General features: G+C 34.7%; 2 protein-coding genes across 2 annotated transcripts; both read right to left on the minus strand.

Annotated features, from left to right (window-relative positions):
- Nucleotides 1-4225: 4225 nt before the first annotated feature.
- On the minus strand, nucleotides 4226-14180 carry LOC120346205 (solute carrier organic anion transporter family member 4C1-like). The gene is made up of 11 exons (XM_039415887.2): nucleotides 12562-14180; nucleotides 11753-12016; nucleotides 10109-10294; nucleotides 9851-9953; nucleotides 9651-9775; nucleotides 9184-9444; nucleotides 7952-8141; nucleotides 6133-6301; nucleotides 5184-5353; nucleotides 4880-5085; nucleotides 4226-4632 (listed from the first exon to the last, which is right to left on the minus strand). The coding sequence occupies exons 1-11, from the start codon at nucleotides 12791-12793 to the stop codon at nucleotides 4457-4459; spliced, it is 2082 nt and encodes a 693-aa protein (XP_039271821.2). The 5' UTR covers nucleotides 12794-14180; the 3' UTR covers nucleotides 4226-4456.
- Nucleotides 14181-14313: 133 nt separating this feature from the next.
- Nucleotides 14314-24051, minus strand: LOC120346192 (uncharacterized). Its single transcript, XM_039415870.2, has 18 exons — nucleotides 23804-24051; nucleotides 22962-23255; nucleotides 22307-22456; nucleotides 21483-21587; nucleotides 21237-21380; nucleotides 20813-20947; nucleotides 20291-20440; nucleotides 20047-20151; nucleotides 19605-19751; nucleotides 19078-19236; nucleotides 18005-18163; nucleotides 17672-17803; nucleotides 17097-17287; nucleotides 16870-16961; nucleotides 16463-16622; nucleotides 15873-15975; nucleotides 15057-15232; nucleotides 14314-14848 (listed from the first exon to the last, which is right to left on the minus strand). Exons 1-18 carry the CDS (start codon nucleotides 23883-23885, stop codon nucleotides 14453-14455), a joined length of 2880 nt encoding a protein of 959 aa, XP_039271804.2. The 5' UTR covers nucleotides 23886-24051; the 3' UTR covers nucleotides 14314-14452.
- Nucleotides 24052-25356: the final 1305 nt, after the last annotated feature.

Genomic DNA, 25356 nt, shown 5'->3' on the forward strand with positions numbered 1-25356 from the left:
TACATTGCTAAACTATAGTTTCTGCAATAACTCACATTGTGCCCCTTGCAAATTTTATTATATTACTAGACAAACGTTTTCAGGCAGAATTGTTTGCAATAGAGCTGTTATGCGACATGAGCATACAACGATCTAAAAAGAGACCAAGATAAATGTGCACTGTGTCTGTTTGCATGTATTATAAACGAGAAATGTTTGATGATTGTTTAATGATCAAAAATAACTGTAGCATAGAAAGCGGAATATGTCTATAATAGACCAACACTACTACAAAAGGGAACTTTCTGGTTCAATAAGTGATTTAACGATGAACTGATTGCATTGTCATTTCAAACGGGTTGACACGAACTGCTTTTCTATAACAACACACCACGTATATATATATAAGCTTTCCGACTGATTTTCATTAAAAAACTTTGCATTGGAATTATTTATTATGCTTTCCTCTATTGTATCGCAATAAGTCGAAAAACCGTTGCGACAAAACGTCAAGCGTCGCAGTACTATATAAAGCTAGGATTTTCGGTGCTTCCAGCAGGTAACATTTGCTTGTGCACTGCTTGGCCTAATGCATCTATGCTTCCGGCAGTGTAAAATGGTAGAGGCATTGATTACAGGTGTTATATTTTCCAAATATATCTGACCTGGCATGTCTCTTGAAATTAGAGTTTGGCTCCCAACAAAAATTTATTAATCTCTTTATGTGTTATAAATTTCGGTGACACTCTAAATCAGGGTAGTCCAACCTTTTTGTCCAAAGGGCCACATTTAGTTTACAATTAAATGTGCGGGCCACTCAACATGGTAGTTATGTTTTAGTTTTGCTACACTGACTACAGGTTAATGAAAAAACAAGCAATACCCCCACGCCAAACCTTCACAATTATTAGAACAATGAAACTCTTGTTTCCCAACCGCTGATGGGCCGCCATCAGTGGTTATTTCGAAAGTTTTGCCAAAAACGAACCAAGACACTTGATTATTTTCATCACAGCTCTCAACAAATCAATGCCTGGAGTCGTGCCTTTAATTGGGACAATGGCTGAGAGCTCTTCGGTTATTTCAAAATCATCATTAACTCCCCGCATGATTAGCAGTAGACTTGATGTCAGTGCTTTCGTCAAGCGCCAAAAAATACGATGAAAACTTTCCCGGTTTCGCTCTTCAACACGGCGTGAACCGTCTGTCTTGACATGCCTATTTTTGCAAACGCCTCTTTTATTTCCGGACATAAAATATTGGCAACCCGAAGAATACATTGCTCAACGAATTCTCAAGCTGAGAATGGCTTCGATTGTTTCGCGATTATTTCTGACACGAAGTAGCTCGCTTTTATGTATGTATTGTGGTTTTTATGTATGTAGGCCTACGTAGCGACTATGGCACCTTTATGTACCGATATCTCCTCCCAGTTGGTTTCGATTCAAAATGGCATTCATGGCTCGTTTGAAAGGGCTGGCAGAGCGCATTTTAGGAAATTAAACAAATCGTTTGTATTTTTGCATACTACATCACTCGAATAATAGTTATACTCAATTTTGTTTTTATTAAATTCCGAAAAATACAGCGCGGGCCACTCGAAATGCTTCCGCGGGTTGGACGGCCCTGCTCTGAATAAATCCGCCCCCGGAAGAAAAAAAAACTATACAAGTACCGTCACTACGGTGTGTATTGTTGCCAAGTTAGAAGTAATGAAGAAGACAGTACATGCACACTACTCCATTTTAGCCTATCTAACGTCGTAGTTCTTCAGGTGTTTTACTCCAGTGGTTCTCATTAGCCGGCTTGTCTCAACATTCCTGCCGGCTCGCCAAAATATATTCCAATAATATATCTCAATTGCAAATTACGAGGCATTAATGGCCTGCCAATTTATTTTGTGAGTTTGAAACGTACATCCAACTTGACCAGCCGTTCCACGCCCATATCAAGCTTCGAATGGTTTGATGTTGTCATGGGCCACCGTGCATTTGCTAGTGAACTTGTTGCGACCCTGCAGATGGTCATGGGACGCGCAACAAAACCGTGGTCCGTTGAGATCTTTTCCAGGTGAAGCACAACAGGATTTTGACCTTGTTGCCAAATTAGCAACGACTTTATCATTTTAATATAAATTCATTTTGTTTGGGGCGTCGATCAACTGCAGAGTGATGAATATGATGAACAGGATCAACTGAAATATCTCGAAAGTCAAATAAAGGATCAACTGTTATTATCGGCTTAGGTGGGTTAGGGGAGGGGGATATTCTTCAGTTGGGAAACGGGATCAACTGAAGAATCTCCATCCCAACTAAGACCAACTGGAGTATGTGTCGGCCCTTCCTACTGTATATATATCAAATCCGAATATCCCTCATTCAATAAAATTTTCTGATTCGATAAAAATACTAACCAATAAAAACTTTTCTATCTTAAATTTGTTTAAATTTGACCATTCTATGAATTTTTCAGACTCAAGTCAATAACATATATCAAATGTATGCACCCGTGGACCAGAGCGAAGCAGTCCTTACATTTGAGGTTACCGGTACTGTACCCTCAAAAAACTTTCGAGTTTACAGTCGCAAGAATTTTCAGTCAGCCGTCACGCTTGGCAGACTAAAAAGCGTGTTCCCATGATTAAAAAGTAATACAGCGCAATTTTGGATGAAATATTAGATCTCATAAGATTCATACAAAATTTAGGAATAAATAAAGTAATAGCCTTCTGGCAAAAAATCAATCTTTAACTACTGAAAATTCAAACCAATTGGTCCAGTATTCGAAGAGAAAAGCGATATAATGATGATGACGAAAATTACCAAAAACAACAACAAAATATCAAAACGATCCATAGGTCCACTCACGTGTCCAATAAATATAGCTCATAAAAGATCTCGATACCACTGGCGGCCGTAGCCTTTTACAAAAACGTAATGCGGAGTCCAACGAGAAAAGATTGTGCACTCCTGCTCTAAAGTATCCCAGTCACAATTCTTGAGCTCCTTTGATAACAAATACCCATCGCTAAGTATTCGAGCAATCAAACTGTTGTCCGAGTATTCAACCAGTTACTCGTACGAAAAAACTTTTTCACTACTAGCTTTAATTTTAAACGAAGCAAAGATATCGACCTCGAGTCGCTGCAGAGCTTTGTGTTGCAAAACCTTTTTTGATGCCTCATTTGCAATCCTTTCTTCCAATCTTTGACCCTTGGAAAGTTTCCTATACTTTACCATTGCAAAATTTTTAGTGTTTATTTTAAGAGTAGTTTCGCGAGTCGGCGCCTGTAAAATGGGGTATTTGTTTTAAACCATCATTCTAATTCATAGCGTTTAACAAATCTGTTTTTTAAAAGCACCAGTGAGGAATTTCAGCCTAGTCTTTCACGGCTATTTCTACACAAATTTGTGATTATTGCAATTGATCTGAAACTCCTAAGAAGACAAAAAGATCATTGAATTATTTGATTTATATTTAAATTTCCGAAACACAACTGAAAACTAACGAAAAGAATTTAAAAACGCAAAAACGAGGTGATGTTTACGACCACGCCTGAAAATATGTCTGAGTGAATAAAGTGTCCGAGCGCATGCAAAAAAGGACATACATTGTAACGTAATTTTTTGCATCTTGCTGATTGGCCAATAACACGAAGTAAACAAGGACGTCGATGCTCAGGGAAACATCCATTGTGTTTGTACATGATTTGGCAGGTGCATGTTTTATGTGAGATGTTTTCTGGGTGCTTTTTTTTTACACATAATGGGTGCCCAGAACTACATTTTATTACGCAAATATGTGATTATTTTATGTTCCACCCATTTCAATTTTTGACCTGCACATTATTTAATAGTTTTTCTTCATGTGAAATACTTTTAAGAGCGCAATTTTTTTCTAGAAACACAGAGAGTGCCTGACATTGCACTATATTAAGCAAATATATGTTATTATTTTCTGTTCCACTCATCTCAATTTTTGCCGGTCCGCGAGTACATTTTATAAATTTTACCGGCCCGCCAGAGTAGAAAGGTTGGGAACCACTGCTCTATAACAACCAGTCCATAGGGACATGACATAACAAACGCAACATAAACAACAATGGAAAACCTCTTAAAATTAGGCTGACATCGAAGAGCTTGTGTATAGCTGTGTCCATATTAGCCACCTCGTTAATCCCGCCCTGTGCTAAAATGCTTTCTATTTCATTTAACGAAATCAAGCCGTTGACATGTTTGAGACGAAGTCATGCTTTAGTTTAGACTGTAATCCTTGTTGAAGAAGCATCAAAGATGATAGACTACATTACTATAATGCAAGACTATGTATCTTAATAAAGGTAATGGCGAGGTTGGTAATCGTCGCAAACATATGAAAAACTAATAGTGACTAAAAACCTATTTGGACATATAGATTTAAGAATTTGAAGATCTATGTTGAGTTAGGAAAAATATAAAACTTTGACATTGTCTGAATGTTATAATGGTGTACTGATGACATCGATTGGAATTTCGTCAACTTGCTTGATGTTTGCGTCCAGTTCAAAGTCCTCATCTTGGAGTTTCTCCATGCCTACATTCTTGCTAGTTGGTGGTTTATATAAATACAACGCCAGTGAAAAGAAACACACTGATATAGCCTTGCATACCATAGCTGAAAAATAAAAATTTGGCAAACTCATAATTCATCCAGATAAATATTTATGCTTTCAGCAAAGGGATACCAACTCTACACGAAGCGATAAATAAAATACGGCAATTTTATCTAGATTTCAACTAAAAGAAAAGATGTGGTCTTCGAAGGGAGAATTGGTGAGTTCATATTTTGCATTACGAAAATAAAATAATAAAATAAAACTGATAATTCAAAATAGTACGAACACACTCTGCAATTGACTCACATGCTATTGTCAAGTATAAGGCTACTTCGTCGCTATTGTGCAGCCAGCAAGACCCAGTGCCCAGTCCACATGACAATTGTTGCCAAAGCAGACATGTAATATCAAATATTACACCGAATACAACGGGGCCTGGGATGCTACCAAATGCTCGAACAATCCACCACTGAACGCCCACTGCAAACGATTTTTGAGAATCTGGTACAATTCTGAATACATAAAAGGAACATATATATATATTTAATCACGAAAGATATATATAAATTTCGAAACTCACGAATAAAATAGCATACAATGTATTCATTACCTTAATATAACCAATAAAGCTGGCGTGGTTGTCATAAAATTTATCAAAACAATAACGAAAAATATTCCTAGAAAAGGTGCCAAAACTGTACACGATTGTTCACAGAGGCCGCCTACAGCAGCAATTCCATTTTCATCCGTTTTTTGTACACACGAGCAATCACGATATATCTGAATTTCGAAAATAAGGTTTAAATACTATAACAACACTATAAGTACAGAGCCACAATATTTTGACTTCCGATTCTAACGCACCCTAACACCAGACATAAAATAAAAACAAAAATCGAATAAAAGCGTGGATGACGGTAATCAGAATTACACCTGTTGTTAACAATTTCACGCCATTCAAACCGCATAATTGTTCTTTCTTGTCAATGTTGTAAACTGCTTGTCTGAGGAAGACTGATTTTGTTCAGACGAAACGTTACAGAAATACATTCGTGTTAGTGTGCAGCAGGACTCTTGAATTGCATAGTGTTGTTTAATTGTCAACCAATTCATCGTATAGATATAAATATTCAAGGACATGTTGTTCTGATCGCGCTGATGGATAAAACAATATTTAAACATAGGTAAATATTTGACTATTGAAGTTTTGTCTTGTTTCATATCCACATGAAAATTTAATGTTAAATTCGGCCCTTACCACACTAAAATATAGACATGCGAAGCTTCTCTAAATTCTCGGATATACAACGCACCAACTTCTTATTTATAGTTTATTATCAAATTTCCAAACCCATTAGGTAATAAAGGTTTCATCGAGAAAAATTTTTCCCATTTTGCGAGAAGCTTAAATGACGTTTCATTAAATCAATGAATACAAGTTTTACAAATTTGTATAGCCCAAGCTATGTAGAATCAAGCTGTTTAATTTGTTCATATAAAAGATATTTGAATTTCAGTATTTCAATAGTCAGTTTCTTAATATCAATAATGAGACTTGCATTATCAGGACCGGTTTCATCAATTTCGAAGCATCCAGCAAGACACGCTGAAAAGTAGGACTGATTATCGGCACCACAAACTGGAGAAAAATATTTCTCTTGACAATTACAGTTGGAGTTGCACGATGCTGTCAGGTTTGCGGGAGGATGTTCTTTATCTGGGTCCGAACTGTCATGCATAAATAATAACATATAGTAATTGCCACTACATCAAATCAACGACATCTTGTTCGCATTTGATTCTTTAGTTAGGTTTAGGTATATTTATATGCCTATAAGATCGCTTATAATGAATTTCATAAACCGCTTTATTATGGGATGTCTAAATGAAGCTATGAGTTTGCTGATGTTCACCAGTTGACTAAATTTAGAGCAGCAATTAGTGAAATATAATGTTTATCTAGGTTTTATAAAACTGTCTGTTGGGGTTACGCGAGACTAACTGCGTATCTGTATCTGTGTATCTGTCTAGTAGGGCAAGGCTGCCCAACCCGCGGCCCGCCCTATAAAGTTTGTAAGCAGACTTTTTAAATTTTTACATACATTTTACTATACATAAGTATTTTTCGTGATTTTGGTGTAATTATTCCTGCCATCTATCTACGTTCAAATGCCGGTTTTTATTATTAGGTATGTGTCAAGTCTTGCAACCTGGTGGACATCAACGTCATTTTTTTTATTTCTTGCTAAACTGTGCACTCTGTTCGACAAACTATAAAGATATTGTGCGATCATTGGGGACAAACGCAGAGCGCAAATATAGAAATGAACTTGGAGCCTGAGTTTGCAAATTAATTTCATTCTGATTGCTTTCTTTCGTGTCGGCTTTGATGGTCTTTATCGCCAACGTAAAATAAAAAGTAAACAATATCTTGGGTACTGGTCCCCGGACCTGTTGTCTTTTTATGTTTGTACTTTTGTTCATGTTATGTTCGCGTTAAATAAGATTTTGTAAATGTCGTCACTGCGTATTCGTCAATAATTCTGATGAAATTGACGTAATGGCATTACTACTAATCAGTCACAAATCAGTATATGTCGACTATTCTTTCAGAAATCTTCGTTATGTTACTTCATTAAATACTTGTATTGGTGTTTCAAATTTTACGAAACGGCCCACTAAAACTTGATATTGCCGCGACATTGACGCACATTATGCTTATTTAAACATTAAAGCAGTATCGTAGCTACTGAAAATGAATGAATAAAAACACTATAACGCAAAATATAACAATCAACTTTGACGCGATGTGTGTGTTTCCTGCGTGGTCGCCAAAAAACCGCAAGTGTGTTGTGTAATGACTGATTCTTTGATTCGGTCGCCCGAGAGTGTTATGTCCACGCCCCGTTTACCAGATATTCGAATAGTAAACCGCTATTCTAAAATTCGAATAATTTGCCAGCCCTACCCAGTAACCAGAAAGCAATTATTAATTTGATTGATTTCATGTTAATAAACTCGCCTTTTATGTATTATGTAATTACCTACACCAAAATCAGGACTTATCTGGTATTAATGTTTGGTACAAACGTTTGCGGCCCGCGACCGATTTTGTCACGTGAAAGTGGCCCGCGAGACAATAAAGGTTGGGCAGGCCTGGTCTATAGAAGTTCTAATCCGCTGGTGGACACATATGCGTATACATGTTAGTGCTCGGCCGACCAAGAATAAATAAAACGTGAGATTATCGGCGTCGGAACAAGGAAAAAGATTTTTTCAGGAATATATTATTCTATTAAATTAGTAAATAAGAATAGTTTAAAGCTTCCATGTTTTCATGGAAAAAAATCCAAAAAATCAAATTCTTCTATCTCTTACCTATATGCTTGGTTGACTCCGGCGATTAGAGGATCTTTACAATGCAAAAGTGCAGTGGGCGATAATACAAAAACAGCGGCAGCGCAAAAAATGCACATTTTTAAAACTCCTGCTGTTTTCAGTTTTAATTTTTGAACAAGAAGAGCAGAGATAATATTTCCAAATACTCCCCCTGGAATAGCAATGATTCCTGAAAATATGACGTAAATGTATCAACAATGTGAACAAAAGCATATATTTTATAATTATTGGACTTGATAACCAATGATCGTTGCCAAAGTGTTAATATTACATGCAGTGGATGCTAGATTCAAATTACGGACCTGAGATCAACCGCCTAAACCTAGCATCTAAGTCAAAGTCTTCATCTTAATCTTAAGTCAAATACACAATGTTCTCTGCTTCATTCTGATTATATTTTATAATTAGAATGAGCCATTTATTGACGTACATCGGCGTCATAATAGATTGTGAGTTTTACCTTCTTGCGCGACCTTATGACTACGCTGTATATTCAGGGGTGGCCAACCTGCCTTCGACCGCGATCGACTAAAATTTTGAAAATACCTTGCGATCGACTGATTGGCAATAGGGTCACACGAAAAAACGAATGAGTATAGGCAGATAACTGTAAACACGCATACAAAAATTCCTCCGCTGCCAATAAGCTCGGCTCTGTGGGCGCATTCTCAATGAAATCGCCACAAAAATTTGTTTTTTATGCCTGTCACATTTTAGTCGTAAGACTTAAATAATTCTTCAAAAAATTTTCCAAGTACCCATGTATTATCCGAACAGCGAAAAATAAATATTCCCAAACCATAAATGTTAATCAGACCTCAGTATCTAATTTTAATTTATAGTTTCCGCCAAGTCCTATTTTTCGCTTGCACGGAATTAGTAAAAATTGTGCATACTGCTGTCACTGCTATCGTTGCGAATGAAATTTATCACACTATTCTTGGAGTAAGACAATACCTTTCAAATACTGCAGAAGGTATTGTAGGATCGTTTGTCAGCCAAGACGCGCGATATTAGACACCTTCATTTCTAAACCTTGGCAGCGGCGAAACATTTGGTACGTAACAATATGCTATTATCGGACTCAAATAGAGTATGTGTGTATCGTATTTTGCACAATGAAACTGGTTAAAGGCAATTGATCGACCGGTCGATCGCAATCGCGATCGATGTGTTGGCCACCCGTGATATATATCATTCCATGCTTATACCTGCATACAAAGCGGCTTCTCCTGCAGATAAATTAAATTGACTTTCGATGAATTTCGGAAGAAAAGCAGTGAATGCAGCAATAAGAAATCCTTCGGAACAACCAGCCAACGTGGTAAATAAAAATGCCGAGTTTTTGAGCATGGCTACAATAGCAATAGGCATATCTTTAATTGATTTCCCAAATTCTTCCTTTTCAGTTATTTCTGCACTAGCGTTTCTGTGCACTTCAGATTCTTTTTGAGATCGTATCAATGCACTACCTGTTTTGATATACGATAATATGATAATACTCGGTGTATTTGGTTGTATGATTTAGTTACATTATGTTTTCAATGTATCACCCTTTTTTTCATTAAATAAAGAACATAACACTCGTGAGCAGAATAATTCAATAATAGCATTCTCTTTGTAGAAATTATGTATTTCAAGTGTACTTGAGAAAAAATAATTTGTTTAAAAAATGTACCAGGAAATTGCTTTGGAAAACTGATCATTGGCAACGAAACAAATATTAGAGCTAATGCTGATGCCAGAAGAAATCCCAGCCACCACGCTCCAACCCATCGTGGATCTGACGAGTCGATTTCAATTCTGTGACAGAAAATTTAAATAAATATTTTAAAACGTTCTGCTACGACAAACCACAGGAAGTCGTAGACTACTTACTCTTCTGGGTTGGTGGTATCGAAATCCACGTATATTGATAAAGAATATCCGCCTAGGATGTATCCAAGTACTGGTCCCAATATAGTCAGCGCATTTGAAACTCCTGCGTAAAAGACATACCATTACTTTAGCACAAATTACAAGATTACTAATGTGTGATAACCGTTTTTTTTTATAAAAGATTGGATTCTCTGGGTAATATTTTTTTACATATGTTTCTATTTTGTGTGGAAGTCGTATGTAGAGAAAACAACACACCAATATATATTGCAGATTTTCCCTTCGGTAAACTGTCTTCCAACACGGCAAATCCGACCGTGTATAAAGGTATGCATCCAAATCCTTGCAGCACCATAGCGAATATAAAGAGATAGAGATAATCGTCAACATTTTCCTCGTATCCCGAGGATTCACACGTTGGTACAAACTCAGGATCACAGAGGTCTGAAAAGATTTAAAATCTCGTACAGGGGTGTCAAACTCATGGGTTTTCGAGGGCCGCATTACATTTTGGGAATTGTGTAAAGAGCCGCAAACAGTTTTTGATATATTTTGATAATGTATACTTGAAGCATATTTTTAGATTGTGATTTTTAGTTTGTGACATATATTGTGATGCAATAAACAGCCGAATGAAGTTTTGGTATTTTAAATTTCAAATGCCATTTACATATCATTTTTTGCATTTCAATATTATTACAATTTACTGTATTTATTACAAAAAAAATTTATGTACAACTATCCAAAACATTTTTGAAAAAGATTTGATAAGGAAAGAATACTACATACACTAAAAATGACTTAATCTAAATATATAGACCTACTATTTACAAATAATACTACAGAATAAACTCTATGTTTTTGTATTACATATGTCCTGACGTTTAGCATCTCTTTTGTGCCACCAGCTTACTAATATCAGGCTGAAAGGATTTTACAGTACCAACTCTAATTAGCGAGGTTAATTAGAATTCATCGGTTAATTTGGATCGTTGAGAATGTTTGATTAATTTCAGAAATACAAAAATATTACGTTCATCATTTCACATATAGATCAGTAAACGAACAAATGACTGATTTTTCGGACCAGACATTTCCCGCCACATTTCCTACCATTACGTCGTATAATTACGTCTTACGTCGCATAAAACCGCTTGAGTTATGATTGATATTGATTTTTGTTAACTAGGTAGTCTTATAATTATGATAAAATACAAATGCATAAAAAAAAATTGTTCGAAGGTTAACCTAAAAATTGTCATATTGACTGCGGAGCTTATTCTGATAATGTCTACCTATATCGTATTCTTTCATTGTACCGATGGAAATGTGACAAATTAAACAAAATTTTTGAGAAATGTAGAAATATTGCAACAAAATTTCCACCTTCTTCATGTACTTTGCGTTTTATTTAATCCTTTAAATTTTTTTTTTCAAGTATTCTTTTGCTAGCTTGAGGTGTATCCATAATTGAGTCAAATTGCAAACAAAAAAAATTTAATTTTCTAAAACTACTTTCAGTAAATTGCCGATTTCTGTGTGAATAGTCGATTTCATTTTAAAAGGTTTGAAAAATGTATTACATTTGGATAAAAAAAACTTTTAAAACAAAATTTTACAATTATTGTTAAGCGTTCGAGGGTCGCATTGGAAGTGCCCTAGGACCGCAACCTTGACACCTCTGATCTAGTAGAATATTTTTAGATGCATTTTTTGCACAAGCTTGATGGACATATAAAAAATAAAATTTGCGATTTTTTCTCTCAATATTTATATTCAAGTGAGTATATTTCATGGCATGATCCCACGATACCTTTCCTATATATGTATAGATCAATTTTGGTCAGAAATTGCCACTCAAAGTTGTTAACGTTACAAAAATAGCTAGCAAGGGTCTCAAACCTGAAACATTTCCTTCGTACACATAACGACCAGTAGTAAAATGTGGTATTGCAAATATGAGGCACCCAACTCCAAAAAATATCGATCCGATCGCCAGTAAACGAGGTCTGTGAGCACGATTTCCGTAAAATGTGACAAAAAGACAAAGCACAAAGTAGGCAATGTCATAACTCACGACTATCAAGCCGGTTTCTGAGCTTTGTAGTCGAAATCTTCGTTCTAGAGTCGTTAATATCACATTCATGTATCCATTTACAAGAAGACCTGGGATGAAAAGAAGTTTAATGCTGTAATGTCTTGACAAATGCGTGCGTTTTTTATGAAAGTTTCAATAAATAAATTTTAAACACAAAAACATCAAAGCAAATCAATCTTGACTGAAATCCTAATTTAATACAGTCGCGATAGCAGATATGATTTAGGGTCAACACAAAAAAAGGCGGATCATAAAACCAGTTTAAAATATAGAGTCATCTCGTTCATTTTGCGCGAGAAATCGCATGTAGTTGATTGACATTTCAGCTCTTGGGTCGATATTATTCTCACCTATCGTGAGCTGTCGACTGCATTGTTTTCTTCATACACGCGTTCTCTGAGTTATTCATCTATAGTTTTACTTTCAAAATCACTAGGTAGCATTTCAGATGCTTGAAACTACTGTTTCGATAAATACAGAATTTGTATTTGAGGCTCTCAAAGATCTGAACCTTGACGATGAGAATACAAATTACAATTTATAATTTATAAATCGTCTAGTCTAGTCTATAGTCAAACAATTAACCTTGTGAAGTACATATGATTTCATTCACCTTGCGTTGTCAAGAACATTCCAAACACCAGCAAATATCCAGATGGGTTGTTAAAGAATTGGAGAAACTTTGGAACACAGCAAAACAATCCGCAATCTCCTTCATCTTCTTCGCCTTTTAACAAATCTTTTTCGTCCGCCAGATTTTTCTTTCCATCATTACTCGACTTATTTTCCATGCCAATATGTCCATTTCCGTTCGACGTTTCAATGCCGTTTTCTGTTTGATGCATCTTCAATATTTATTTTCTAACCTAACCTATGAATTGCATTATTTTATTATATATATATTAAACTGAAAATAGGCAAGTAAAGTACTAGGTGCTGTTAATCTACATGCTATCTATCGCTTGCCTGACCAGATCAGAATGCGATGAACTCTGTGCACGTATGTAAACAATTCGGCTAATTACGCAAAATTTATTTTGTCGTTGTGATTAAACACAATTTAAAATGATAATCAGCCAATCGTCATATCATTTGCTGGTGATATACATTATAGAATGTTTACTCTGCAAGCAATGAGTTACTGAATTGAGGTGCGGAATATATTATAAATTGTCAATAGCGTACAATGCAGTGAATCATGTATGTATACAATGCATTCAGTAATATAAGATGTAACTTAGTTCAGGTAAGTCTGATGTCAATACCCCAAGATCGCTTTTTCTTACTTGTACATTTGTTGACATGCTGTTGGCCTTATATGTTAATTAACCGAACCCATTATGGTACATTATCCCCTTTATTGTATAGTGCAGGTAACAACACTCTAAAGAAATTACTCCATTTGTTTAGAGGTTTAATTATTTATTTGAATGAATCAGTGACTGCAGAACTTTTCGGTCTGTTGTCTCTCCGCTTCAGCCATGTGCTTGTGGATGTGGGTAATGTCGAATTACCAATTTCGCTAGAAAAGAATCTACCAAGAAATGAATGGCCTAATGGCTCTCACTGTAGTATATTCAATGCAATCAATTGAAAGCGGTGAACGTTTCACACAGCCAATGTCTCTCATGTTGACTAAAAGTCTATTGTGGATTGTGTCACAATAGATCACTTGATTTGAATTATTAACTCAGGCAACTCTCTGTCGATTTTTACTCTTTTGTAGGAAGCAATGTTTTTCCTTATTAATTTAGTACTTGATATTTTACATGATGTCATTTTCGTAATGTTTAAAATTTAAATTTATACGCATTACACACCTCGAGGTTCATCTCGTGACCTTGGTTTGAGCAAATTTAAACATTAAATTTAAATCACGTGTTAAAATGAGGGTATCACCGTTAGTCATTAAATATTTGTTCTACAGTGTAACCTTCCCGTAATACTCTTAATAAAAATATAATATAAATATGGAATATATGATTCAGTCCCCGTTAAGTTTTGATTCGATTATGATATATGGTTGGAAAATGATTATTTTGCTCTCACCTACTTCTATTTACATAGAGCTCGTTCGTTGCTGATTTTGAACGTAAAAATTCTCGTAAGCAGCTTTACCTCATGCTTGTCCTCGAAACACACCTACTTTGTTACAATAATTTGTGTTCTGATTTAACAGCTCCTAATAGTTTATATTATATTGAGTTGTCTGCACCACTCGATTAGGGCCTTAAATTATCTTGCACAACGAGAATAGGAGCCACACCGAGAATAATAATTGATACAATCAAAATTCATTCAAGAAAGTGACGTAGGTAGCAGTCACTTTAGGCGTCGGCTTCAAGTGATGTCTAGCGAGTATTTTACATATAGTAAATTAAAGCAATGTATTTTTTCATGTTAAATAATATGTATTACAACATAGCAAAACAAAAAATAATATTGGCATTGAGACTACAGCTGAATAACACTATTCAGAATAACAAAATTTACCTTAGACTAATTCAACCAAATCCTGGCATAGGTATAAAAGGAAATAATAACTGCCTTGGTATTGCCACTGGGTTGTTGGTAGAATAACCCCTCGCGGGGATTTGAGGTATGTTTCCAACATGATTGACAGGATTTTGGTTAAAAATTGACCAATGGGGAACTGGAGCCGGATTTGGTTCCATTGTAAATTTACGCTGTACGTCGGAGTATGAGGCACAAGTTTTTCTTTCCGTTGGTTTCAGATCTGGAATATGTTTATAAACCCAATTTTCGTGATGTTGCACTTTTGTGTATACTCCTGGTATACCCGGTGTTCCGCAGTTTCTGGGACCAAATGATGTTATACCCGCTACATACCACGAACAAGAAGAGCATCGTTGACATATCAATGGTCCACCGCTGTCGCCCTGAAAATTCATTTACCAGGTTATTCATGTTGTGTTCAATCAAGTGAGTATTGTTGTGAATGTTGAATATCTGAATTTTTTTACAATATATATTATTTAATTAAAATATCTTAAATGCAAAATTGCATTGTATGCAAAAGAATTCCTAAAGCTCAAACGTTAGAAACAATAGTTTGTACTTATATAGAGTTCAAAAATAATTACTTACCCCACATGTGTCATTCTTTTCATACACGCTACCAGCACAGATTACTTTATTGTAATGTCTCTGCACATAAGCTCCAGTTGTACCCGAATTCCAAGCATGTTTACAAACCTTTTCATCGAGAACTCGCAATCCAACTTCCCGAAGTTTTGGAGATGACATGGGTTTTTTCGTATCAACTGAAATAAATGACGACGAGGTAAAATAAAACTATAGGGAAAAACTCGACAATTGGGTGTTTATTTATATATATTACAGGGAATGAACACACATTCGGGGGATATGAAAAATTTTGTAGTCCAAATGACATGCTTCTCCAAGCGATATGGAGCATGGTATATTTATTTGTTTTTTAACAAGAATTTTGACGGAACATATATTGTTTGTAATGAAAAACACGGAGATTAAATTAGGGATGTAATATTTGCCCTGAGAATTGATCCGTATATTGGGTTAATGATCAGCAGTAGACCTATGGGTCGATATTTAATGAGTCATTAACGCGTGCCCTACTTTATGAAAGCTTGAACACTAACTGATTTTCGGTAGTCTGGGATATATTTCTTGAAAAACTCATAAGACGTTATTACCATTTCGTTATTTTCAATGTCCGTGCGGTTATATTACCTCGAAATGTTATCAGGGATCGATTGAAGTCAGGAAAATCCAATTTTTATTCAATAAGTGCTAAATTGCAGATCCATCAGTCAATTGAATCCATTAGTTTGAATTGTCAATAAATTACGACAGCATTATGACAACTCAATATGACTTATTTTAACCTTTCTGTGTCCTAATAACCCTTCGAAAACAACTTACAGACTCCCCAGCCAGTTACGTAGCACTTTTGATTTATCCCAACTTCTTCTCCTTTCGGCATACATGCGGGGTAGATTGTGGCAGAGAACGTTATTTCATCTACCTGATCATTTGAGATGATTTTTATTACTTTGTAACGATTTTCTAATCTTTGATTGTCAATGACAATTACTTACTGAATATGAATGATCATTGAACACATTAATAATTTCTTTCTCGTTATAACAAAGATTTTTTTTTAATTTTTATTCTGTCATGTTCAATTATAGTAACACAATTTCACCAGGTAAGATTAATTAAGAACGTTATGGTGAGGGGTACGCTAGCAAAAAAAATGCAAATAAAATCATGAGTCACATTGAAAGTGGTAAACAGTTGTCGTGCGGTACTCATATAAAGGGCTTACGAGTATTTTTCAAGAAATCCGTTGTTTTATACACTTCAGAAATATACGGACTGTGTTTAAATTAATTTCTAGATAATACTTTTTATTTTTTTATTTGTGAATTATTAGTGATCACTGTAAGTAGCGTCAGTTAAAGACGAACGGTGATGAAACATTTCTACCAAAAAATAATTTTAAAACTTACTTCCAGTAAAGCTATGTCGAACTGGGGAAAGTGGTAACTTGGATGAACTTTAAATGACCTAATTCTTCGTCCATTTCCCTTTTTTATTTCGCTTAGTTTGTTGATTCCAAGATAAAGCGCCATATCAGATTTTGGTCGATCTTTGTTTGTGCCAGAATCTCTAAAACATATAATTTAATTTTAATATTTGTGTTGCCGCGATTTTGTTAATTTTTTCTTTAAATCCTGATTTTTGTTTAATTATATTTATTTTTAAATTTGTGGACATGGTGTAAAGGTTTCACAAGTTCATGTCGCAATTTTGGTTTCTGGCTCACAATTAATATCTCAACAACTTATCACATTTGAAAAGATAAATCAATAAACGTAAACATAATCGAAAAAATATATTCATAAGCTGAACACACCTGACACAATGAGCAGCGGTGAGAAGCCACTTTTGATGAATTACCGTTCCGGCACAATATAGTTTTCTCGATATTGAAGCCATAAACATGCCCTGTTTTTTTAGGTATATAATGATTAGACGAATAAAAAACATTTTCAGTTATTTTTGCAGTGCTAAATTTGTTATCAATAATAGTTTAACATTCTAATTTCTTGCGATGAGATTTACATAACAAAAGTCTCCTACCATCCATGGCCAGGCGTTTGGTTCAGAAACCATTCCTTTGATGATTCTTCCAAACGAGATATACTCTTGAAATGCCAATGACTTTTCTTGTGCTTCGCGAACTTGCACTCTACCACAATCCATCTCTACTTTTTGATTGTTACAGCATGTTGTAGAACCGTATCTACGTTTTTGTGGGGATATGCATGGTTCTAAATAAAATGAAAACGAGAATATCGTTCAGAGACCGAAGACTTATCGATCGAAAGTTAGGGGATCCCCCAAAACAGCGCTCTTACTCCATAGTGACACCTTGTGTCCCATCACTCATTAAATAATAACTCGCTAATTATACGACATAATTCATCCAAAATCAATAGGCTTCTGGTACGACATATGATGAATGCACATGCAAAATCTCGCTTTCGTGAGATGTCGCGTGCATCTAACAGACAAACAGACAGACAGACAGACAAATACATATCAACATACTTACCGATTAAAATCGATAAGTAAATAAAGGGAATAATGAAAAATATTAGTAGCAAGTGGTAAACTGGGAACTATGGAAATTGAAACAGTAATCCGTATCTCACTTTTATTGCAATCTTGATAATTACAACCTTGGAAATATCCGTTGCATTTGTACACATCGTTGTGAGTGCATGATGATTTGTAAGCCCATCTATACCCACCACCGCAGGCCAGATTGCAACTTGTAAATTTTTCTGAAAATGAAATCGTTCAGAGCGTTTTTAGATGGTCTGAACAGAAAATGATTTCTCTAATACCACGCACTAAATAGCTGCGTGCTGGTTCATTGTTGTCACTGTAGTGAGAAATAAATAGGTTCATATATGCACTTCTAGCTGCAAAATACTGATGGATCATAAAAAGTGAAAAAATCAAACAAATCGTTAAACAGTTACCATGACATGACTTTTGATTGCACGTTTCAACATCTCTTTCTGTTTTTCTGTCACATTTTCTTTCTATGTTACATTCTCTTGTTCTAGACCTTTTACCACCACCACAGCTTTTGCTACAATCTCCCCACTCTGTCCATTCTTTCCAAATAGGTTCACTTTCTAAAATGCACATTATATTGTTTGGTTCATTATTTAGTGTACTTCTTGGACACATTATGTCGACATAGATCTTTATGCTAAATCTTCGCTGTTGGGCTGACTTTTTGTCGGGGCAAAATCGCTTTTTTCCGTTGCTGATAAGCCAATCAATATCTAATTTTCACGCTTGAATATGGACGAAGTCGCCAATGGGCTCTTACTTTTGGCGGTGCCCGATACTTCACCTAAAATTTAGCTGATCTATTTTAATTCGTGGAAGCACTTTTCAACGTTTCAACACGTTTTCAGCTTGACAATCACAACTTAACGTTGTTTCGCTCAGCGAACTCCATGCTAAGTGTTATCCGTTTGTCCCGTTGTGCTTGTAAGTAATGTCAATAAGCCTCATTAGACAAAGTTTTCAGAATTTAGGCAGATCAATGCCCTAAAATGCGCAGTGAAAAACACGAATATAACAAAAAATAGGAAGACAGTGACATGTAATCATTTTGGGGTTTCTTAACTAAAATGCGAGATGTTTTAGTTGGTTCAATTTATATGGCAAGCACAATGAACTCACTGGATGAATAAGTCGTATGTATGAACCAAATGAATGTACCGCTACAGCACCGCACATTTTTCCGACCCCAACACAGTCGCAATGTTTAATTAATAAAAATATGAGACAAACACACTATTTTCACGTAAAACGAGGACATTTGAGATAATAGCGTTGAAAATAGAGAAATTCCACCGCAAGTGAGGCTATTTGACGTATCAGACATTCGCGTACACATATTTATGCATTGCTTGTTTTATTTTGGTAGTGATCATTAAATTATTAATCGATCTTCATTCAAGTCAAAATATTATTACAAATATACCCGCTTACTCAAAAAAAAATTTGATCTTACAGAAATTAACAAAGTACTCACTTCCGGCCTGACAATCAACCGGTGGACAGGGTTCCGTCATAGTAGACTTTCCTGCGCATTGACCCTTCATACATTCTCTATTTCGAGTTCTAAATAATTTCTCACCACACGCTTGCTTACAATCAGTCCAGTCACTCCAATCTGACCATTCTTGAATTGCTGAAAAATGAAATCTATATTACAAGCGATATCAGTAATTTATAATTAAGGTCGACATATGTCAATTAAAAATATAATAAAGGATTTTGATTAAATTGGACGATTCTAAATTACAGCAATCAATGGTATAATTTGCGTGAATCATATACATTTAACTTTGAATAGGATAACGTGCAATGATTATGAATATGTTACATTGAAATTAAATACAGAATGGGGTGTATAATATTTTTATAGACGGCTTGAAAATCTTTCAAAATTTCCGTCTTTAACACCACTAGTTAGCAATCCCGAGCTTGAAAGATGGGACTGACCTATGTGCAAAAAACAAATTTTTTTTTTTTTCTTAATTTTCAGTTTTTACTTACTCGGACATTCATTCTGCTTCTCGCACAATACAGTTTCTGTGTTTGAACCTGTGCAGATGTTGATTAAGCATTTTCGGGTTCGTTGACGACTACCGCCGCTACCGCATGTTTTTGAACATTTGCTCCATTTATTCCAATTGCTCCACTCTATTTAAACAATAGGTATATTACACGAAAGTAATTTCGACAACCCCGGTTGCGCGCATTTACAACATGGGTTTAGTATTTTATAGTGTAATTTTAAAAAGAATTCGACGAATGTTAGTTTTTGTTTTCGTTCTATTTATGTGTAAGAGTCGATGGTTATGAAATATTGATGTTGTCAATCAAAATTTGTTGGTTTATTGCTCAAGAAATGTTGGATATTATCCTGAAGTTTATTTTGAGTTACAAGGCACTAATTAAATAATGACACTGATTAACAGAATAGAGTAATTCTTACCAATTTTACACATATTGCAAGACAACATACAATTCCTTTTCATCCATTCGTTGTTAGGACAATATCGTATCAACTGAGGGCAGTAAACGTGCTTGTCGACGCATGCTGCAATACATATTTGCAATCAGTATCTATGGTAGTTAAACTTAATACTTTTTCTTGTGAAGGTATGATGTATCATAGCTGAAGTACAATAAATTGTCCTTCGATATGCACTTTCTTATGTTGAATACGTTATACTCACTCTCACATTCTTTGATTCTACAAGTTTGAGTTAATTCAACAACTTTATTCATTTTGCAATATTCTGTGGAGCACGTTTTTCGTCTCATTCCGGATCCGCATGTCTTTGAACATCGACTCCATTCTCCATACTTTATGTCAGGTTTTTGAGCTGTTAAGTAATTATTTAATCAGTTCAATTTGATGAAGATGCAGATTTACTGGGTAACCAGTAAACAGAAATCTCAAATTTTATAATTAAACTACGAAAATGAAGAAAATTTATTTAACACTGGATTTTCTGTTTGTGTATGCTTGTACTTAAGCATTCAAGTAATCTATTATGCGTTTCGCACAAAAGTTATGTTCCTTCTAGAATCTAGAATATCTTTCAAATGACCTGGGTTCTGTTTCATTTCGTCAGTCTGTAGTAACTACAAATGAAACTGGTTTACACGTTAGCTACTTATAATTTTACAGTTGGCAATATATTTCTACTCTATGGCATATATATATATTAATATATATAAGATGGAATACTAACGTTCATCACAACTGTTCCTGATGCATGTCCTTTCATCTGTGCTTTTACATCCTTGTGTTTCGCATAACCGAGTACGTTTTGTGATCCCCGTACCACATGTCACTGAACACGAACTCCAATGTGACCACATTTCTCCTGTCAGAAAAGTGGATCAAATCTTCAATTTTTCCCTTTACGGTGACGGCTTAAACTAAATGGCGAACTAATTGGAATGAAATACTGTTTTGTACAAGTTGGGTAATGAATATTTCGAACATACTGTGAGTCTTAATTTACCTCTGTCTCTATCTATATATATATATATATTTAAATAAAAAAATATTTTATTTATGTGTGTGATAAAGAAACGTTTTTTTTTATTAACATTTCATATAAAGTGCTGATCATTCTTCAGTTAAATTCATAGTAATATAAACTTAATTACGATTTCCACAATATTCGTTGGCACATCGTTTTGATTTATATGGCAAACCCAGACAGTCACCGATACGACAATGACGATATCTTCTTCTTTCGCATTTTCCATCATATCTATGGCATTTATCCAAGGCACCATAGTCACCCCATTCTGAAATAAAAGAAATTTATTGTCATATTCATGGCTCCACGACTGCCCACGCACTTATGAATTTGCTGGTTTTATTTGGGATTAACTCAAGATCAAACTTACTATAGCATTCTTTGCAAGTTGCTTTGCAGCTGTGACGTCGTCTGGTGTTGCATATAGACTTCGTGCAATCTGTTCTGGTATCGGTGCAAGGCTTGGTCCATGGTCCTAAAAGTAAGGGTATATATATGTTGAAATTTTCAGAAATATATGTTTTAATCCGATTGGATTTTAAGAATAATGGCTAAAACGAAATAATAAATATAAAAGCACATCGACTAAAAATACATTCGTTTCCTATGTGAAAAAATTATCAGCTTCATCAAAATACATAAAACAAACACAACCTATCAACGAAACGATAAATATTTGGACTTTTCAATGCTGAAAATAAAATATTACAAAAATTTAATCCGATATTATTAAAATTAATTAAATCGATGTAGTTATGACGATACAAAAGTCACCAAGTTGTACGGTAACATTGACATTATACTTATCAAGCATAGGCTATTATTTTTGATGATGGTTGTGAAAATTATTGTTCACGATAGATTCCCCCTTTGATGATTCATTGTTAAAAAGATAATTTTTGCCAATTTGAGGAGAGTAAATTTGATAATCGTCAAAGAAAATTGTAATTGAGGCAAAAGTGCGAAAAAAATTCCTAAAATAGGTTTACTTACAAACTGGAATTGATTTGAAAAAAAATAACAATCACTATATGGGTGTTTTTCGTTGATACTTGAAATGGCGTTTCCCAAGCTTGCTAAATTGACGCAAAATCATATTATTGGCAGCTGAAAGCATTCTCTGGCCATATGAAGCCCATCTTCAATGTTATAAGTTTCTCTATTATGAATAATTTCAAATTGAAGACAACTCACGTGTTTCAATGCATGTCCTCGTTAAGGCACAAGCCCATGATTGTACTTTTGACCCAGGGCATGTCCCAGATTGACAGACTCTCGTTCGTGTTCGTTTACCCAACCCGCATGTCACCGAACATATAGACCATTGCCCCCATTTCGTCCATTCTAAAAAACGAATTAGTCGTTGATTATTGTATCAACAATGTCAATATTGTATTTGATATAAGATTGTCACTGTATCGATAATTGGATAAACAACACATCCATAAAATCAATGGTTCTCAATCTTTTATAATCCGCGCTTCCTCCAAAGAATTTTAATACTTGTAGCTCTATGCGTTTCAATGGAAAAACTTAGATGTACTTTAATTACCTAAAATACCTGGGTTTATTTTACTGTTATTTTTGTGGCACATTCAATAATAAAAATCCAACAAACGAAGCAAAAGAATTCATGTATCAAACTCAAAAAATTTACCGAATTGCAGTCAAGTAGCTTTAAATTAATGTAATCACAAGGCAAAGTAGGTTTCTTTCTCGTGACCCAAAATAACAGCTTTGTAACCCGGGACCGCGAGCCCAATTTGAGAAACCCTGTTTAGATTATTTTAATTAAAAATTTCAGATTGTCATTTGCGATCACGGCATATCAGATTAGACAGCAACGTACCTGCTGTTCGCTGAAGTAATTTAGCTCCATCTGCTTGTTGTTTGTATGGGTCGAAATCAAAGTGATCCTGTTGTGTATTGTTTTCTTCCTCGTCGTGAAAGTCAACTCTTTTATTAGTAGAGGTTATTTCCTTGAATTCTTCGGGTTTTGGTTTGTTGACTTTGATATTACCTACATCCCTCAGTATCTTAGATTTACATCCGCATGTTTTAGCGCAAATTTCTTGCATTTTTTGTGTAGGACATAACATTTTAAAGTGTTGACAATATATAGAAGAGTCCGTGCATCGCTTTCCTACAAAAAGATTGAACATTATATTGTATTTTTTCAATTATTTTCCTCTTTATACATCGTAAAAGAAATGTTGAACCAAGATCTCGCAACCGGGGACAAAATTACTACAGAAGAGACTGTTTTCTTATTAGTTTTAAAAAAAGAATTTGCATTGTTGCTGGCTTTGACTGTAGTTATGTGAAATCATCGTAATAAAATTTAGACATACACAACCCTAAATATAGGTGGGAATTCTATCTCCAAAACGCCCCTTTTCGCCCCAATGATGTATAATAGGTAATTATAAAATGGAAAATCAAAAAGGAAATGGGGGTAAATGAGAAAACAGTTGTCGATAACTTCCGTACCAACCCTTTTCTGTATCGAATTTGAAATTATATTTAGTACTTTTTAAAGCTTACTTGTTGTTGCGTATCTAACTCACCGTTAACCATGTGTGATTGTATTTTATCGAATTTATTTTAATTATACCATTACATTTGTAACACCGACAGCCTACTACAAAAATACTTGCATTATTTTGATTTATATTAAAAACAAAAACTCACTTTTGCTGGCCGATGTAAGGGAAACGATAACACTAAGCATCAATAACAATGCTACAGCACTGCATATTCCCACTTTTCTCATTACGATTCTTGACGATGTCCAAAATCGAAAGGTTGAAGACTTTATGTATTTTTCACACCGAACAACAGATTACAGATGACTGGCAATGCTTTCAAAAGCACTATCACCTCAAAAATAAAAATAGATCATGCTCCTTTTTATGATTACCAACTAAACTGGATTTAATTATCTTCGACCTAATAGTCTCCGCAACCGAAAACTCTGTAAACGCCAATTATACTCACAAATTATATATTTCATGTAATTTGTGACATCCTGGTGACGTACACGATATGAGAATTCAGGAAAAAATACAATACTGAAGGTACTCGGAATAATGCTTCAACTTGTACAAAATTCTATTAAATCAGTGAGTTCCAAATTCAGTTTAAATTTGTACATAATATGATTAAGTATAGTGACATAGTGGATTATTTATCCTTTCTGTGAAATAGGTATTATTTGTTCGTAATTGTGATCGGTTCCAGCGACAACATATGATTTTATTTGATTAGGTATATTATTAAACAGTGTAATAATATTTGTCGCTTTTCATGGAATTTCTTCTAACGAGAACATTTCAACAGATAATTCATATCATTTAAAAAAAAATTTGTATAGCTTGTATGTTCATCTCCTTCGCTTTAATTTGCATCGAATGTCAATCATCGGCATTGTAATTTCAGTTTTTTTTACAGCAGAAATGGTGTTTATATTATAGAACCCTTTTGAACAGAATGAACTTGCCCCGAGCGAACTCTAAAAGCCCGGTAGATGTAATTCATCTAAGCCTTCTATTGAAATATCGAAATTACTGCATTTCTACTGATGTCCGTTTCGGTAAAGGGGTGACTGCTTATAAAATTCATGTTTCAATACTGTAATTCCCTCTTTTACGTGGCATAGTCACCAATATTTGCCAGTCAAATGTATCGGATCTTCGCTTTATATAATCAGACACTGGATGGCATCGTGGTGAAATCTTATGTTGCTTATTATTACATGAAATGTCTTAATACTAATATTTAGATTATTTGATTATTGCGCACAGAAATGCATTCCTTCGGCTGTCGATCCCAATCCAATCATCAATAATATTAATGCAGAAACTATATTTTGTATTTCAGAGAAATTTTGGGTAGAGGTCAGTATTACTGGCATATATGCCTAGCCTGATTTGAAAAATTTTCATCAAGTATGAATATGTATACATATATATATATATACTATTTATCTTTATAATCATGTTATGATTTAAAGATTGTAGCATTCAAGAACATAAAAATACCGAAAATACAATCCTGTGTTTTTTACACATTTTAAATAATCAGAAAAGGGGATTCTGGGTAAACCCGGGAAAATGTTTGCAAACTTTGTAGATATATCCATATTGAACTAACGAAATTTGAATGTGATTGCTATAGCGACAAGGAAAACAATAATATGTCTCAAGATTCAAATTTCCAAGTCGTATATATCTAAAAAGGAAGTC

This window comes from Styela clava, chromosome 8 (assembly GCF_964204865.1).
Source record: "Styela clava chromosome 8, kaStyClav1.hap1.2, whole genome shotgun sequence".
Taxonomy (NCBI): domain Eukaryota; kingdom Metazoa; phylum Chordata; class Ascidiacea; order Stolidobranchia; family Styelidae; genus Styela; species Styela clava.